Source organism: Varanus komodoensis, unplaced genomic scaffold, assembly GCF_004798865.1.
Source record: "Varanus komodoensis strain SLA01 unplaced genomic scaffold, ASM479886v1 scaffold32, whole genome shotgun sequence".
Taxonomy (NCBI): Eukaryota; Metazoa; Chordata; class Lepidosauria; order Squamata; family Varanidae; genus Varanus; species Varanus komodoensis.
In genome coordinates, this window is record NW_025335798.1 from 3,804,273 (window position 1) to 3,822,589 (window position 18,317).

The 18,317-nt window shown below is 46.1% G+C and overlaps 1 protein-coding gene across 1 annotated transcript; it reads left to right on the forward strand.

The window, feature by feature from the left end:
* Window positions 1–46: 46 nt before the first annotated feature.
* Window positions 47–12,439, forward strand: LOC123027446 (angio associated migratory cell protein). Its single transcript, XM_044438329.1, has 11 exons — window positions 47–319; window positions 1,683–1,820; window positions 2,851–2,970; window positions 3,989–4,128; window positions 6,075–6,219; window positions 6,452–6,535; window positions 7,165–7,280; window positions 7,955–8,058; window positions 8,990–9,080; window positions 10,328–10,482; window positions 11,609–12,439. Exons 1-11 carry the CDS (start codon window positions 187–189, stop codon window positions 11,682–11,684), a joined length of 1,302 nt encoding a protein of 433 aa, XP_044294264.1. The 5' UTR covers window positions 47–186; the 3' UTR covers window positions 11,685–12,439.
* The last annotated feature ends 5,878 nt before the right edge of the window (window positions 12,440–18,317 follow it).

Genomic DNA, 18,317 nt, shown 5'->3' on the forward strand with positions numbered 1-18,317 from the left:
CATGAAACCAGCGAATGAAGAAAAAACTATTGACATCTCCGATTGGCTAATAGGTTCTCATGCCCTTTGGTGATTGGTTCTGAGGGCTCTGACTCCTCCCCACTTTAAGGAAGGCGGAGACAAAGAGGAGCGTGGCTAGCAAGATCGGTGGAGGTGTTTCTGGGGTGAGGGTGGGTTGAAGCCAGCATGGCGGAACCCGGAGACGGGGCAGACCTGGAACCGGCCCCGGAAGGGTCTGAGGCCCTTTTGCTGATGGCAGGTGGAGAGGGGGACGCGGAGGAGGTCGTGGAAGTGGTGGACCTTGGGCCGCCTGGACCTGGTAAGCGGAGTAGGGAGTGTGGCTGGAGAGCAGGATACTGGGTTAGAGGGGTTCCCTTCTGTAAAGACTACGAGGAGCAGAAGGCGGCAATGAGACCTAGAAGATTTAATGAGCTGGGTTCCCTTCTTATAGGGGTGGTGGTGGTTTCTTTGTATGGCTCCTGCAGTTCATTTCACAAAATACAGGAGGGTAGTTTGCTGATCCGAGGAGCATACAGTCGAAAATTTAAGATGAGGAGAGAAAGGTGGGGAAAAGACGGGGCTGGTTCTGGTAAGGGAAATCCCTCTTGGAATGAGGGACTTTCTAAGAAGAAGCCTCTTAGAAGAATTGAGAGTTAGACAGCTTCAGCCCTCAGGCTTCCAGTCTGAAAAGATGTGAAGAACAAGGCGGGGAGCAGGAATTAAGATAGTGAGGCTTACTTCAGTTACCCAGATGGATGAGAATAAATCAGTGGAGCTCAAGTTTGTAGTGTAGTTCCTGACCTCCTGAGCTGGCCTGACTGTCCTTCCTTCCTTCCTTTTTATTTATTTTATTTATTTATTAAAACATTTTTATGCTGCCCCATTTGCCGAAGCCTCGGGGCGGCTTACAACAATAAATTAAAAGTAATTATAATATAAATTACAATAAGTATAAACATTAAATTAAAAATACAAAAATACAGTATAAGATAAGCCGCCCTGGCCAAATAAAATCCAATAATATTAACAGTTAAAATGCCGCTTGAATAAAAAGGTCTTCACCTGGCGCCGAAAAACAAATAATGATGGCGCCAGGCGGACTTCTCTGGGGAGCGCGTTCCATAACTTAGGCGCCACCGCAGAGAAAGCCCTCCTCCGAGTACCTACCCTCCTAATTTCTTTCACGGAGGGTTCCCGGAGAAGGGCCTCCCCCGCCGATCTCAAGGGGCGGCTGGGCATATATGGATGCAAGTGCTCCTTTTTGCCTGCAAGTTTTGTTTTGTTTTTTTGAACTGGAGCCTAATCTGTTTCTCATCCCATCCCCTCAGAGCTAGATGTTCCTAAGAAGCCCTTCAGGTAGTAGTTAGGAGAGGGAGGAGCTAGAACTTCTGAGATGATGGGAAAAGATGGCTCAGTGTGGTGATTTGCCACCAGTCAGTTCCACTGGTGCCCCCCCTTGCTCAAAGCCAAGGGAGTTGGTGTTGCAATTTGTCAGAATGTTTGACCTGTGGTTTTAGCTCCAGATGGCCAGTGTATCCCACCAGGTCCTCCGCCTCTTCAGAACTGAATGGTGGGAGTGCACAGATATGCAGCAGCTGGATGCATCCATTTATTTATAATCTTGAGGAAGAAGCAGTTCATGCTGAATGACTTTTCAAAACTGTTTTGTTTCCCCTCTGCAGATGATCTCGCTGATGAAATAGAAGATGTGGATTTAGATGAGGAGGAGGCTGCTTGGGAGGCAGAGGAGGAAGATGAGGGGGTGGAGGAAGGCATGGAGGCCCAAGATGACAGCGAGGTGACATTCTCTAAGCATACAGGTGAGCTATCACAGGCATGAGATTAGATTTTCTGCCCCATTGTCTGCTTTCCCATGTTCAGTACCTTCCCACTGTTTGAGATTCTGTGGGCTGGAGAGACTGAGGAGCTGAGGAGATCGAGATGACCTCCCCATGCAGAGGGAGTTGCAGGGCTATGTGGGCTATGTCCGTCCTAACCCTGGCCTCCCACCATTGCAGCTCACCCCTGCTATTGACAAATTCAGCCAATGCAGGAAAGAATCTATAGATACACAACACATATGACCCTATTTCCCCAAATATTTTTCTGTGTGTGGATGAACATTTTTTTTATCAGTGGAGTAAACTTGATTGACGAAGGATTGATGCTGCCATGGAGTTAGTCACTTAGCCATTTGTCAGTGGCTTGTATGGTCATCTGTTGGTGAGGAGCTTATGGGCCATCAGCAAATACACACAGGCTGGTCAGCAGTTTTTAGTCTAGGACCTAGTTCTGAGAATTTAAAGCTAGGAGTGCTAATGTTAATTGCCCAATTAACTTCCTAAGCTGGGAATTTAGCCCTGTGACATGCTTTTTTTTTCTTTAGAAAAAGATGCTCTTTAGCAAAGATGGTGCATCAGTACAATAATGTTATATTGTGAGAGTTAGTGAGAAGGGCTGTGTCAGTTGAGAGTATGACTCTCACCATTTTCTCTTCCTAAAGCTGTGCTGGACCTTATAAGCAGGGTGGCTAACAGGTAGCCCCCACAGAAGTTTAGGCCTGCAGCCTCCATCAGCCCTAGCCAGCACCATCAGTAGTGATGGAAGTTGTCGGCCAAATCATCTGAAGGACCACATGTTGCCACTCCTGTTATAAAACAAGGGGAGAATTGCTTACGTGGGCCATTACCAGTTCTACCTTTGAATGGCCATGCCCAGGTTTGGAGATAGCACAGCTCCTCTCATGTCCTTTGAGAAGTTTGCTTGCTCCCAGTGCAGGCAGCTGAGTGCTTGTGTGGGGTGCTTGTCTTCTGTTACTGATGTTAACATTGTTCTGTCCATTCTCCACAGCATCAGTTTTTTGTGTTAGCCTTGATCCCAAGACCAACACACTGGCAGTGACTGGAGGTGAAGATGACAAGGCCTTTGTGTGGCGCCTCAGTGATGGCGAGCTCCAGTTTGAATGCTCAGGTAAGCCATCCTAAATTCGGTACTGTTTGTTTGGAGAGTGGCTTAAAATGTTCCTTCCCATAGTGGGCTTACTTTGTGTTGTTGCAGTCACCCCCTCCAAAAAAAAAAAAAAAAAAAAGTTTTAAAAAAGACATTTCTCCCGTGGATTGCACCAGAGATGCTGAAATTCTTCAGAATGTGATTTGAGCAGGAAGGAGGAGGAGTTGGAGACCCTTTACCATATCCTCCCCCACCTCCCCACTTTCTTCTTCCAGCTTCCAAAGTCTGGCTGTAGATGGCCATAGGCAGGGGGCTCCACATAACGGAAAAAGTAGTCCAGAGTGGTCCTGTTCTGCTGCAAAGAGAAATGAGGTGTGGCTCATTATGGAGCAATGGAATTGTATTATTAACAGTACTAATGCTAGCCTATTACTAGTATTATTATTTATATAGTGCTCTGTACAACAAGATATGTAAGAAGAGCAGTATTATTGTCCTGATATTGAAGTATGTGTGCATTGGGGTGCAGCTTGAGGTGGAGAGAGATGGGCTTGCCTAAGACTCCCAAATTAATTTCATGGCAGAGGTGAGATTCAGCCAACCACTTCTCGGTATACAATGCAGTTTCTTGGTGGTAATCCTGTAACTGTTTACCTAGACTAAGCCCCATTGAGCTCTGTGAGATTCATTTCTGTCTACCCCTATATAGGATTGCACTTGTATGTTGCCCAAGTGTACATAGGCTACAAGTAGAAGTTAGGATGACATAATGAGGAAATATAAATACTGGAACACTGAGGCCAGGAATTGCAGCACAAAGGCTCAAGTTAAAGTGCTGATCTCCTGAACCCTCAGCTCTCTCAGATGGTCTTGTGTGCGTTTAGACAGAAATAAGTCTTACAGATCCCAGTATCTCTCAGCAAGCAGGGCTGGGAATTATAGGACTTATTTCTGTATAAAAGTACATGGAATTGCGCTTTTAATTATTTAAAATATATCTGTCACCAAAGCATGATCTTCTTCTTTTTGCTCTCTCTAGGTCACAAAGACTCTGTCACTTGTGCTGGTTTCAGCCATGACTCTACATTTGTGGCCACAGGTGACATGAGTGGACTGATCAAAGTCTGGCGGGTAGACACCAAAGAGGAGATCTGGTCTTTTGAAGTGGGTGACTTGGAGGTGAGCAATGGGGCCTGCAAGTTTCAGAGCAAAAGCTTTGTCATGAGAAAATACAACCAGTTTATCCAGTGGAAACTGTGGCAGCCTCGATTCACTGCACCGAGAGTTTCACCCTAAGGCTGCCAATGAAAGAACAAACACATAGCAGTGAAGTTTGATTGGCTCTCATTGAGCTGAGGGAACGGTGAATATCTTGCAAAAAAAAAAAAAAAAAAGTAACAGGGAGTTGAATGGAACCTGACAGACCATTGGAATTGGAGATGTGTCCAGAACTATTCTTATTCAACACTTCTAAGGACTGGTTGGCTGTGATCTACCTTTTCTTTTGTTGTTGAATGCAATTACTTTTTTATGCAGAAGAAGGGATGCTGATTTTTGAAAGCCTTTAGATGGAGTTTTATGAATTAATTGGGAATTGTAACAATGGAACACTTCAGGACTTGACTAATTTTCTTTAGCAAGCTTGATTGACAGATTGTTTTGATTTTGGTTATCTGCAGATGTTCCAAATTATGTGTTTAAGCTCAGAAGCTGGACCTGACAATACCATAGGTGCTGCAGACTTCTCTCCTGCCTTTTTGTGCTCTTAAGAAGTACCCTGTAGCCACGGAGTCTCTTAAAAGACTTCAGACAAAGCAGTAAACAATTTATCATGTTAGCTATCTCTCTCACACACTCACACTCACATCTGTAGATTTCATGGGAGTATGCTAGGCTGAGTAGACCTTTGGCCAACAAAATGGGAAAAAAGAAATGGCATTTAAAGGCCCATGCAAAGGTAGATAAGGGATATCTGAGAGTCAGTGTGGTTAGAGCATTGGACGGGGCACCTGGAATTCCGGGTTCTATTCCTATTCAGTAATGAAGCTGACTGTGTGACTTTGGACCAATCAGCCTTAGCCTAACCTACATCACAGGACTGTTCTTAAAATAAAAATGGAGTACAGAAAAGCTATATAACCTGTCAGTGGTTCTTTGCAAGAGGAAAAAAGGTGGGCTACAGATACGATGTTATAACAGATACAGTATACTTAGTGAAGAGCCAAAAGGGGTCAATGAGTTGTAGCTTCCTATTCAAGGAAATATATTCTTTTTTGAGGATGAAGGGATTTTTTTCACCATTGAGGGAATCCTAGATATTGGGTGGTTTAGAAATGCAGTAAATCATATATATCACAATGTTAGTCTCCATGTGATGTCATGCTGTGTGTGATATTTTCCAGTGGCTTACTTTGTAGTGCGGTGCCTCTTGGCTTTTGATCATGGTAATGTGGTGTGAGTTTGCTGAACAATTCCCAGTGAAAAACTCTAGTAAATTAGGGATATGATTTACATTGAAGTAAATGCACTGTATGGTGGTTCAGTCGTTATATACCTGAGTTTTCAACTGGAGGCATTTCTGATATCTCTGTGCATGATGATCCGATCCTAAATAACTTGATGTTTCAGTGCAAGCTGGCAGCGTTATGATCACTGCAAGGTTGGTAACTTGGTTCATTCAGTGTTCCTTGTCAATCTTCATCACCATCCACAGCCTAACCAGTGTTCTCAAAACCTCACAGAGGTGCTAAGATGTGACAGTTGCACAATTGATGTTGTAGGGCAACATTCAAAGCACGCCCGGTGAAATTTGGTGGGACATATTTGAGAGAAGGTATGATCTAGCGAGAGTTATGAGGCTGGATGTCTACAGAAGAAATCTCGCCTCAGTCACAAGTATCCTAGATGATCTTAGGCAAGCTGAACCTCTCTTAACATGCTAGGTGTTAGTCTTCTTAATAACATAATCAATCTTGGGCTGATGGAAGGGTTCCAGGTAATTAACACTGCATGAGCAAGGACTTGGTTAAAAGCAAAAACGCTGCATGGCAAACCAGTCAGTTCTTCCCAGTTTTGTTTACTCCCAACCTGTTGCTTTCTCTCTCCTTCTTCCCATCTGAACCCAGTGGATGGAGTGGCACCCTCAATCCCACATCCTTGTGGCTGGCACAGCTGATGGCAACTCTTGGATGTGGAAGATCCCTAGTGGAGAGTGCAAGACTTTCCAAGGGCCAAACTGTCCAGCTACTTGTGGCCACGTCCTCCCTGATGGTGAGCAGCGGGGCCTGGGCTCTGGGGCTTGGCTTGCAGGGTGGGGCTTCCCAGTGGCAGGAGCAGCTTGATGAAGCTTTGCTCTTCTCAGTTAATTTCCCATTGCCTCTTAGCACAGAGGAATAGCAAGAGTGGGTTGTGTTGGAGAGGTGTTAGGAGCCCTTGGTGAATCTAGGCTTGACACCTATCTGGGAATCCCCGAATGTGACATTCACCAAGATGTTCAATGCAGGAAAGAGAGCCGTGGTTGGTTATGAAGATGGGACGGTACGCATCTGGGATCTCAAGCAGGGCAGTTCGCTCCATGTCCTCAAAGGTACCAAGTATCTTATTCTCTCCTCTTATAGAGCTGCAGGGACCAACTCAGGGACTCACTTAGCCCAGCCTCCTTGTGGTGCAGGAGATCCGCCTCTGTGGCATCTCTGGTAGATGGCTCGCCAGCCCTTGCTTAAAGATCGTTTATTTCAATAACTGTTGAGAAGCAGGAGTGAGGTTTGAGATCTGGCTAAGGAGCAGAATGAGCCTTCATTGAAAGATTTCTATCTTGGTTTAGAGGAATTGCAAAAGCAGGCAATAGCCTTTTCTGAGGAACACATGAAATTGCAAGACATTTATAGTGACTAGCCAGGGAAAAAACGTGCCTTGTGGACAATTTGTGCATAATTTCATTTTGCTGCAGCACAGCCTATTGGCAGTCCATCCTTATGGCTAAAGAGCATCACCCAGTTTGCAACAAAACTGCCACAGCTTGCTTTGAGTTTTTCTTCCATAACTTCCTACTGTGAATGGGTAGCATTCCTTCTGTGGCATTGAAATACTTCTGTTCACAGATAAGAAGGTGTTGTGACTGGAAGCTTCAGTGAAGATGGGAGCGGGAGGGCTCAGTGCTTTCTTTGGCATTTTCTGTGATCTGGTTGTGTGAACTTTGTTCTTAATAACTTCCAGGTCAGGATGGGCACCAGGGCCCTTTGACCTGTGTGTCCAACAACAAGGATGGCAGCTTGATCCTGACAGGCTCCGTTGACTGCCAGGCCAAGCTAGTGAACTCTGCTACTGGTAAGGTAAGTGCTTTTTCTCCATGCTAGGATGAATGTATCTTTTCAGCAGAGATGTATGTTTTGGTTTCAACAAGCAGCAGCCAGCCTTGCCCATCTGGCTAAGGGATGACTGGACACTTGCTCTTGATTGTTGGCTGTGCTTCTCTCTCAAGCAGCTCTTGTATCACTTCTTTGTTTTAACAATCACAGTATTATTGTACTCTTCTTCCAAGGATATCAGAGTTCTCCTCCTCCATCCTCATAGCATCCTTTGAAGCAGAGTTGGGTAGATAGATGGTGGCTGTCTGTGGTCACCAGGTGACCATCATAGCTGAATATAATTTGAGACTGGGTCCCCAGTCTGAGCCTGAACTGTAACCATTACACTTGCCTTCCCAAACCTTCTGGATGTTCTGGACCTTGACTTCCATCAGCCCCATCCAGCACAGCCAGTGGTCGTGTATCAGTCCCCAGGTGCCTATTGCAGCCAAGTCCCTTCTCTTGAGATTTTATGTTACTTAGGGAAAAGTAAAACCACCTGAGCTGATATATGGTTCAGGGTTATGGTTAGAGGCAGGAGGGCTAAGGTTTTGGCTGGCCTTGACCCACACTGGCCAGGGCGTTGTGGTGCCTCAAATATAAAGAATCAAAAGAAAATGGTTTGTCTCTTGACTGTAGTGTGATCTCTCTCTCTGCAGGTGGTGTCAGTGTTCAAAGTGGAGAGTGCTGTTCCCAGGGCTGCAGCAGGAGAAGCTGAGGAGGCTGAATCCAACTCAGTTGAGTCCCTGGGCTTCTGCAACATGTGAGTATCTGGCAGCAGGAGGGAGCAGTTATTGGCATCTTGGTATAGCTGTCCTGTGCTGCAAGTTGGGGGGAAAGAGAGCAGAAACTCAATACTACAGTAGCTGATGAACTCAGCTTAGTGAACTAACTACACTGCATTACTGAGTTTATAGGTATGGTTCCTCCTTGGTCTGCTTAGCAATTTCGTCTTCCTGTAGCTGTTACCTTAGAAACAGTCCAAGAGGATGAATATTTTAAAGGCAGGGAGTTTCTAGATGATGACATTAAAAATGTGTGCGTAATGCCAGGGATTCCCAGAAGCTGGTTAGACTGTGTGATGAAGTGGCCCCTAGGCCCAGTGGTGCTGGACATTGTAGTGAAGGCAGTTGTCCCATTATGTGCATGCAAATGTTTTGCTTCTTTCAGCAGCTGGGTCCCAGAAGGTCCCGAGATGCAAAAGCTGGAAAGGGGCTGAGTAGGTTTTTCCTGCAGTCAAGAAGAGACAGGCTCCGATATCCAGCATAGGCCTTGGCTATCACCAGCAGCACTGCAGAATGAAAAGGAATATTTATTTTTAAAAATGTGCTTATCTAAGTCATACAGGTGACACAATTCAACTTTTTACCACTATAGAGATGAGGTATTTTGAGGTAGACATCCTTTATTGTGCGTTTCTTTTCACCGGTATAAAGTCATGCTAACTAGAAACTTGCTTTTGAACAAGTTAAATGTGGTATGTAGTAAGCTGAATTATACACCCTGCACCAAATTCTACACTTGCAACACAGTTCGTGTATACAATTCCTGAGTGTGTTTACGGGTGCCTCTGCCAGAATCCTGTTGTATGTTTGGGCTGCCATGAAGCGAAAGGTCCTGCACTTTTGAAAGCGATGGCATGACTGGCCTAGCAATCTGCCATAAAACTTCCCTCTCCTACTTTGCTATTGCAGGATGCCGCTGGCTGCTGTTGGCTATTTGGATGGGACCTTGGCTATTTATGATCTTGCCACTCAGACCCTGAGACACAAGTGCCAGCATGAGGTAATGGAGAGGATCCCTCAGGGAATAGCAGGGGATGCTGCGAAGAAGTATTGGCCTGGATGATCTGTTCTGAAAGGCTAAACCACAAGGAGGAGAATGGGCTGTTTTCCAGGAGGGTGTGGGAGACAGCAGTTCCTGGCAGTAGTGAATGGTACTGGGCCCTTGACATACAGTCTCCCTGGTGACAGAAAGCTCAAATGGCTATTCAGTCTCCTTGTAGCTAGATGGGACTTGTGAAGTTAGCGTTGCACTTCAGAAGGCTATTAATCTGGAGGAAGGAATGGGTAGAGAAGTCTGGAAGTGTCCATGTGTGTTTCTACGGCTTCTGATTAGGAGGGTAGGAACCTCAACCCTAATCCTGATGGATAGCCACTTTTGTCAACACTGGTTTTGCAAGAGGGGGGAATACAAGTATGCTCCTGTTACACAGGGGCTATTAGCCTAACAAACGTATTTCTAAACACTTCTGTAATCCAGCTGTATATTCAGTCTCTGCCTGGTTACCCCTAGTAGCAAAGAATTGCATGCAGGCAGGTAAGCAAGTTGCAGTGGAGGGGTGGAATGTCCCTCTTCTGTACCTCACACAGGGAAATCCTCATCTCATCACCCAGCACAGAGGTCTAACAGGCCACCAGAGGAGCGATGGATCTGTCCTTCGCACACTCTGCCAGCTTCTAGCAGGCAATTTTTGTGGGCCAGCTGAAAAAGCTGCTACAATCCCTTCTTCCTGAGATCTCCTTTCTTCCAGCTGATACCCTCTGCCATGCCAGTTTGATTTTGGCATGCACTCCGGGAAAGATCTTTGGGTACCACATTTCATTTGTGGGGTTGGAGGCAAGGCTGAGTGGGAGAATGCAGGTGTGATTGTTATTTTAAGCCTACTGACAAGTTAGTGGGGCTGCATCACTTGGCAGCACTTTCATCTAGTTTTGCATATATCAAACCTGCCTGCTTGAAAAATGCACTTTTTGGTTCTGTGCAACAGCTTGATTCTTGGCAGAATATTTCAAGGATAATTACCTTGAAATGTGCTCATAGTTCCAGTCACTGTTTGGAAATAACTGCAAAAGGATTGCGTGGGGTTTGGGTAATTCCTGGAGCTGCACCCCCACTTTTGTTTTTTGACAAAGAAACAAAACAAAATTTGTTTTTCTTTCAACATGTGGAGCTGGGGGAGGCTTGGCTGCATGCTGAGAGGGTGGGAGTAAGAGTGACTCTTACAAGGATCTTTCTGCCTGCCTTTGTAGTCAGGAATCGTGCAACTCCTGTGGGAGGAAAGCTCCCCTGTGGTCTACACCTGCAGCCTGGATGGAGCTGTGTGCCTTTGGGATGCCCGGTCGGGCAAGCTGATCAGCGAGTACCGAGGCCACTCGGCGGAAATCTTGGACTTCGCTTTGAACAAGTGAGTGCTTGGAGTCTGCGCTGTTCTCTGTGGGACGGCATTGCAGGAGATGCTGTGTTCAGAAAGCAAGTGAAAAGTGCCTGAGGCTGGGATAGCCTGCGTGTAGATCAGGACAGATAAGGTGTGAGAATCTGGTGTTGGGTTTACGAGGTCCAGAGAGGACTATAACAGGTCATAGCAGGTTTGGTAGCTTGTGTGAGTACTGTTGCTTGTGGGGAAATCCTGTTCTTTCCAAACTTTTACTCTGCCTTGGTATGTGACATTCTTTTCTCCCTCCTTCCTTTGTCCTTTTAATTTAGAAATTTAGCTCCATTGGTAGTTGTCATAAAGCAGACATTGGACAGTTTGTGACCCTCTGGATGGTTTAGTCTACAGCTTCAGCAGCCCTAGCTAGAACAGCCAGTGGCGTGCAGTCCTAAGAGTTGTAAGCCAACATTCGTGGAGGTCCACGATTTTCCCCACCTTGTCATTAGGGCCAGAGTTACAATAAAATGGTGTATGTTTTGGTGGGGATGAAGTCATCCTTGGGTAACTTAGTACTGTCTTTTTTTATCACTCAGTTCATTCTCTGATATCTGTCCCTCATGGGGGTTGGAAGATGGATGAACAAGAGATTGTGATGCTTTGCACACTTACGTGGAGTAACCCTTCTGGAAAGCAGCAGCATTTGCTTCTGCTCTGGGATCCTGTAAATCATGGCAGGGTTGTTGTCAGTCTCCAGTTCTTAGTGATTTAGGGCACCTTCCTCAGCAGGGTTAGGAGGAAAAGCATCCCACAGTTGTCAGCGTTCCCCAGTCATGCCATGCACGCAACATTGGACTGCAGGCCTGCACATGCCTATCTGGGCGTAGGTTTGATTACTGTGGGGCTTCCCTCCAAGTAGGCACGCGTGAGTTGCATTCTGCAGGAACCCTCATGGGTTTTACCGCTGCTCTTACGGCTTCAGCTTTCTGAGTTTTGTGGCTGTTTCTTCTTTCAACTGTTTTGCTCTATTCGAATTTCATTGTAAGTTTATCTTTCCATATTGCATTTTTTCTTCGATAGACACCTTGAAGTTTATAGATTTTAAATGCCTTAAATAACCTCCCAAAAAACTCATTTTTTTTATTGCCATCTTTTCCGGCAGAGATGCTTCCATTGTGGTCACCACTTCTGGCGATCATCAGGCCAAGGTGTTCTGTGTGCAGCGCCCTGACCGCTAACGGTGCCTCCCTCAAACAGCAACTGGCCCTGCAAGGAAAGAGGCCCAGGTGGACCCAGGCGGCCACACCAGCTGGACTGTGGTGGGGTGGGCGGGGATTGGCATCATTGCATCTAACCTTTTGGAGGGGTTGTTTTTTGTGTTCCTTTTAAGGGGGAAGCTTTGCCAGTTTATCCCCTGATGATTCCAGGGCGACCCTCTGGAGTTTCGTACAAGGGGCTTTTAATTATTCCACTTGTGTGGCGCTTGTGGCATTACAAAGCTGTGAGAACACAGAAGGTCTGTTCTGAGGATGTGTCCTCAACATGACAGTGGTGGGAAGGTGTGCCACGCCTCAGAAAAATCTTGACCTTCCCTTCCGTCTCAGGTATGACTTCCCCTCGCATCACCTTTTTGAAGAAGTGTGTGGAAGAGACCCCATCTTCCATGCTCCCTCCCCAGACGCGGGGGTGGGTGGGATGCGTCACGTCCTCTGAAAGGACGAGGAAGCCCGCCCTTTCCCTTGTTGAAATCTTTGCCATTGGTGTTCCTATGAGCAGATCATGGCTTGGTGAGAGGTCGGGTCAGGTCTGAGTGCTGATGCTCGTGGAGTGTCTAGGCAACATGGTTTCTTGGGAGGCCGGAAAGACCAGCCTGGGCTTCACAGCTCAGCCTGTTAGAAACAGCACCACCAATGCAACATACTGAAAAAACCAATCCTACCTTTGCTATTGGAAGACATCATGATGCAATAAAAAGGAAGGCTACTATCTTTCAGAGGGCGTGCTTGGCTTTTTGGCCTACTTGATACAGTTGAATGATGTCTCAACCTAGGGCATCCGTTGACCAATGTCTCCTGTGTCCCTGCACAGCTGAAAAGTGGAATTGAATGCTTCCTGGCAAGGAAACGGGAAGCTACCTCTGTTCCTGCACCAGCTGGTTCCTTGGTCTCAGCAGAGCAACTGGATTGGACATTCTGTTTTGTAGTGCTCAGTGGTTCTTGGTTTACTGCAGGGGTGATTAGCCTCTTATTTGGTCTACAACCCGCATCAAACCTCACCACTGGCTGTGTTGGTGATTGTAGATCACATCTGAAGGGCCACAAGTTGCCTGCTGTTGAGCAGTGGCATGACAGGCCTCGCCCTTATAGCAGCCAGATGTGTGAATACAGATGGAGCTGTTCAAGGCAGCTATTCTGTGAGACCTTTAAGCTGTGGCAAAGAGCTCCCTTTTTGTCTGGGTTTGATGCTGACAAGAGACAGGGTGGGGGAAAGAATATACTACATTGCCAGCTATTACTTCAAGGTCCATCCTTACTCTCCTGGAATGGAGGACACAGAACACGAAGGGAAAACATTTGAAAGAGGAGCTGCCATGCTGCCTGTGAGAACTAACAAGGAGAGGGTCCTTGGATGCAGCTTACCTGTCCTCTGCCCCACAGCAATTACCATTTTGGTCTCTTAATATCCCTGGGCACGGGCATTCCAGAGAAGGGGCATCTGCCATGGGGGAGAGGGGGTCCTGCATCATACCCTCCCCTGTTTTGGGTGACAACTTGCAGCTTGAGTGCCGTGATCATAGCTTAGTGGCATCCTCAAGCTGGTAAAGCAAAGCTCTGCATGGCATTCTCTGTTCAGAGGACCATGGGAGGAAGAGTTTCACAACAGTTTGATCCAGAAGGCGGAGAGGCAAGCAGGAGGATCCCAAACTGAATATATAGAACTGGGAATGGAAGAATAAAAAGCAATTCATAACACGGTACCAGGTATATATTTATGATCTTCCTAGTAGATTCTACTGAGATAAGTGGAGAAAAATCTCAAATGAAGCTGCCTGTTCCACCATTGTCTTACTGAATGCTTTCCCAGCATTTCTTCCATTGTTTGGAAGCGGTCTGGCAGATGGGTCCTTCGCCTGACTCCCTTCCTTTGCTCTACCTGGAAGGTTGATTTGGATTCATAGTGAGGCCTTCAGTCTCCAATTGAAACCAAGCCAACTAACTATGGGAGGAATCCAGCAGCACACACTGGTGAGTGCTAGTGATACAGATGACATTTCAGCAGCGAATTGCTACTTTTCCCACTGCATTGCACAAGTATTTGTTGGCAATAGCACAGCACTCATAGTGCTAGTGGGAATATAGTGTTGGATTCTTCCCTGGTTTTGCATTGCCTGATTAACCCTTTTTGGCCTTGATTAAACTCTCAGCCCCTGAAGATTGGGAATTTGCCCAAGCTGTCCCACAGTAATTTTCCACATCACTCTTCTTGAGCCATCGTCTTCTCACTACCACCAGTAATCCGGAACAGGCATGCATAGTGGTCTGGAAGGGTCATCCAAGTGTATTCCAACTTGGTTCTTTTCACCCCATTTCTAGCGTACCATCCAAACAATTTAAGCAGTTTCGGTACCTGTCACTAGGTGCAGGAGGGCTTGGATGCTGCCTTTATACAAACCTCTGAACCAAACTCTTCCTCAGTCTTGGCTTCCTAGAATTAAGGAGATTCCAACATTTTTGTCATATTTCTGTCTCCCCCCCCCTCCCCACGCACACACTGTTGTCCTGCAGGAATCAACCAGCTATCCTTGAATGGACCTGCCCCATCTTACCTGGGGGGTATTTACAGTGTGGTGTAAATACCTCTAACACCCCTTTTCCTCCTCTGCATATGCCCATATTTCAGCGGTGATTGGAAAAGCAGAAGAAGATTCTCTCATGGTCTTGGGAAAACTTCAGCAATTTGATAGAAGAAAGTGCTGGTTTCATTGCAGCCTGCTTTCTTAGCAGAGCTCACCCTTGGGATCACTCCCAGACTCACTTCCCTTTGTTCCTTCAAACCTGTTACTAGATTATCAAGACTAAAGGGATGAGGTCAGTAGAGTGCCATGTTACAATCAGGACTGTATGGAGCTGTCGATTTTGGTTTCACTCGGCTGCTTGTTTCCCAATCCAGAGTTCATTATGTGTGTTCGTATCATTTTGCAATCTATTTCCCTTAAAGGTCAGCATGAAAATGCATGCATATTTCTCCTAATGCATACTTTTACCTAATTTGTATCATTGACAAATCATTTTCCAAAATAGAATGCATTTTTATGTACAGCGTTTTTTCTGATGTATGCATTCTCATGCCTGCTTTCTAATACATGAAATTTTGTATACATATTTTTGATTGGAAAACTGCATTGCAAAATTTGGAGGAGTATGACTCTCCAAGTACAGCTGTGTTTCAGTTCATGTACTGTTTTTAATGGTACAAAATAAGCTTGGTAAACTGTAAGCCAGGCAAAATTCTTCCCTGTCCCAAGTCACAGCCATAGTTCTTGGAAACCACTCCTGTGTTTTTGTAAAATGTGACCTTTGGAAGCCCTGAATCTGACTTTCGCTTCTGGGTCCATGGCTCCATGCAAAGCGTCTCAAGGCGTCTTCTGCATTTTTCTCAGACGTCCTCTTTCTTGAGGGTGATACTTCGCACACTCAGGTCATGGTGGTGGGAGAGCCTATCACTGAGAGTGGTGCCTGTGGCCCGAATGCTGCAAAACTGTACATACAGGTCCTCGGATGATAATATGGAGAGTTGGCATGTGTACAGTCTCCTAAGATTCTACCACTTCCACATGTAGGTGGGAGAGCACATATTTCAGTGAGTATTGGGATATACTATATGATGTATGGGGTGGAAGTCCTTGCAGGCATACCTCCTGTGTTCCCCCACCCTCTCCCAAGCAAGTGAAGGAGAAGGCTGAGTTAGGGTTCTGTTGAATAACAGCTTCCCATGTTGAAACAAGCACTATCTGGATGCATTCCTTCCTTCCCACCCCACGCCGTGTTGTGAGGGGCTACATCATAGGAGAGTTGCTTTTCCGTAGGTCACCTTTTCTCAACCTGGTGCCCCCCAGATGTACTGAACTGTAATTCCTGCCTTCCCTAGGTGGTGTGCCTCCTCAAATTTTAAGAGCTTTTGTTCAAATGGAATATTTTAAGATCAGTGCCAGTCATGGCATTTCCTAGGAGTTTGACTTAAACACCCGCCCTCCACTTGACCAGCTCACTGTTGGGTATTCTTGAAGCTCTGCTACATTAGATAACCAGATCTCTTGCCCCCGAAGCAGGCATCCTGCCTGTGTGGGCAGCCCATGGAATAAACCACCTAGGAACAACCAAATGCATCACAAGGATAAATGGGATATGTGGGGATCTGGCTGATGGCTTGTTGGACATGGAGAGGAAAATGGAGAGGAGTCAGTGCCACAACTTAAGGTAATGCAGTAATCTCCAATTCCCTGTCTGTAAAACAGTGCCCTCCCTATCTCACAGGGCTGTTGTGAAGACTGGTGCTAATGTGCTTATCTGAAAGGAATGCCCTTTTCTTGGATGCTTCAGTTTTTGGTGGATTTCAGAATGGTGCAGGGCTAAGCAGTGAGCATCCAATTTTTAGTCTCAGCTCTGTTGCAGGTAGACATTGCTGCTCAGGCTGGGTTGTGTTCTGAGCTGGGATGCAATGAAGCCAGTCTGTTCCTTATGAGGTAAGGGAAGTGAAACTGTTCTCAGGGTCTGACTGGAGTGGGGAAATGGCAGCCCTTTGGAAGTTGCTGAGAGCAGTGGTCACGCTGGCTAGAGCTGAAGGGAGTTGGGAATCAGACAGCCTCTGGAGGGCTACAAGTCCCCCACCATTACTTTGCGGTATCTTTCAACAACTCAAGAAGGAGGACCCTTTCAGGACTCGGCACACCTTTGGAATGTTGAGAGTTGTGGAAAATGGCCGCCTTGGGCAGGAGGTCTGTCCTGTCACAAAATTTCTTAGACAAAATGGTTGAATTAAAAAAATCTTGTTCATGAGCCTATGTACAAAGCAGAGATGAAGGCTGAACTCCAAAATGTAAAACCACTTGTTTGGATCCAAAGAAAGAGGGCAGCAGTTTGTTTTGAAGCATGCCATTTTAAAGTGTTTAACTTAAAAAAAAAAACTTAAATTAAGTAAAAATCAGGGAGGGGCAGGGAACCTGGCAAGAGCAAAGAGAGGGATCTGTGGGTACCATGGTGGAGGCTCTAGACCAGGGAATTCAAACTCGCAGCCTGTGGGCCAACTGTGGCCCGTGGGGTGATATTTTGTGGCCCCCACTGGATATCAAAGTTTAGTGATAGTGTGGCCCGCGTGTTTTTCTCACACGCACCTGCGTGAGTCGTTACCCTGGGCGCAATGTTCCCTCTAAGCTTGTGTTATGGAAAGCTCAGCCTTCTCAGAAAAACCTCTGCCATTTCCCAGCATGCAAGGCACTCATGGATTCTGGCACACCATTCAGCAGTGAGAAGTATGCTGATGCCATTGTAAAGCTACAGGAAGAATTTGATCACAGGTTTGCAGATTTCAAGACACACAGAGCCACTTTTTTTGCTGACCCCTTCTCCTTCGATGTGGAAGATGCCCCCCCCCCCCGTGCTTCAAATGGAGCTAATTGACCTGCAGTGCAATTCTGAACTCAAAGCCAAGTTCAGGGAGGTGAGTGGAAAAGCAGACAAGCTTGGACAATTTTTGAGAGAATTGCCCCTTACCTTCCCTGAGCTTTCCAGGATGTTCAAGCGGACCATGTGCCTTTTTGGGAGCACCTATCTGTGTGAAAAGCTCTTCTCCACCATGAACTTTAATAAGTCAAAGTTCAGGTCCAAACTTACTGATGAGCATCTTCAAGCCATATTGAGGGTCTCAGTTGCTTCCTCCCTCAAGCCAAATGTGGCTCAGCTGTGTAAGAGGAAGCGCTGTCAGGTCTCTGGCAGCAAGGAGGAGGAGGAAGTAAGAGAAGCCTATGTTCTGAAGAACCGTTCATGTTCTGAATTATTATTAGTAAAGATTGAGAAGATTGGATCAGTTGTACTATTTTTGGAATACTTGAAATCCTTTTTTTGTGGAATACTTGATGCGGCCCAGCCTCACCCAGACTCTACTTCCAGTGGCCCCCAGGTAAGTTGAGTTTGAGACCCCTGCTCTAGACTTAAGAGCAGCTTCAGTTAGTCAGTGGACTTTCTGGCTGCTGTAACATGGAGAAAATTTTTTGCCATCTATGAATCCTTCAAAAACCCAGCAGATGTGCTGCTGACTATGTATCACAGTAAGTTTCAAAATATCCTATACATGCATATACCTGTATATAAGGGATGTGAGTTGCATTCTGATAAATGCTGAGTGTCTATTTCTTCCTGATTACAGAGAAATGCACAAATGGAAGCTCTTTATTTGCTTTCCGCAAGGTTAGCAAAAGTAACTTCCTCACCCCCTCCAAGCCTCTGAAAATGCTACATGGAGGATTTGGTGAAACCTGAGTGGCATGTACTGTTGTGCAAGTGAGGGGGGAGCCCCCCCAAACCAGATGAGGATACTTTCCATGAGTCCGTCCACGGAAGGCAGGTCCTTGATCTAGTCCCATATCTGCTGCAGCAAGACTTAAGTACCAGGAGTTAATATTTGGACTCTGCTTGCCATCCCCTTGATCTGCAACTAAGAGTAATGTTATTAATTGTAACTTAAGGTACAAAACTACTTATCCGAGGAGCACTGTATAGAAGAAGAGAGGAGGAGGAGGAGGAGGAGGAGGAGGGAGAAAGAGAATAAAAAAATGACAGTGTTGGAGCCTTCCCTTTTTAATGATGCTGTTGCTG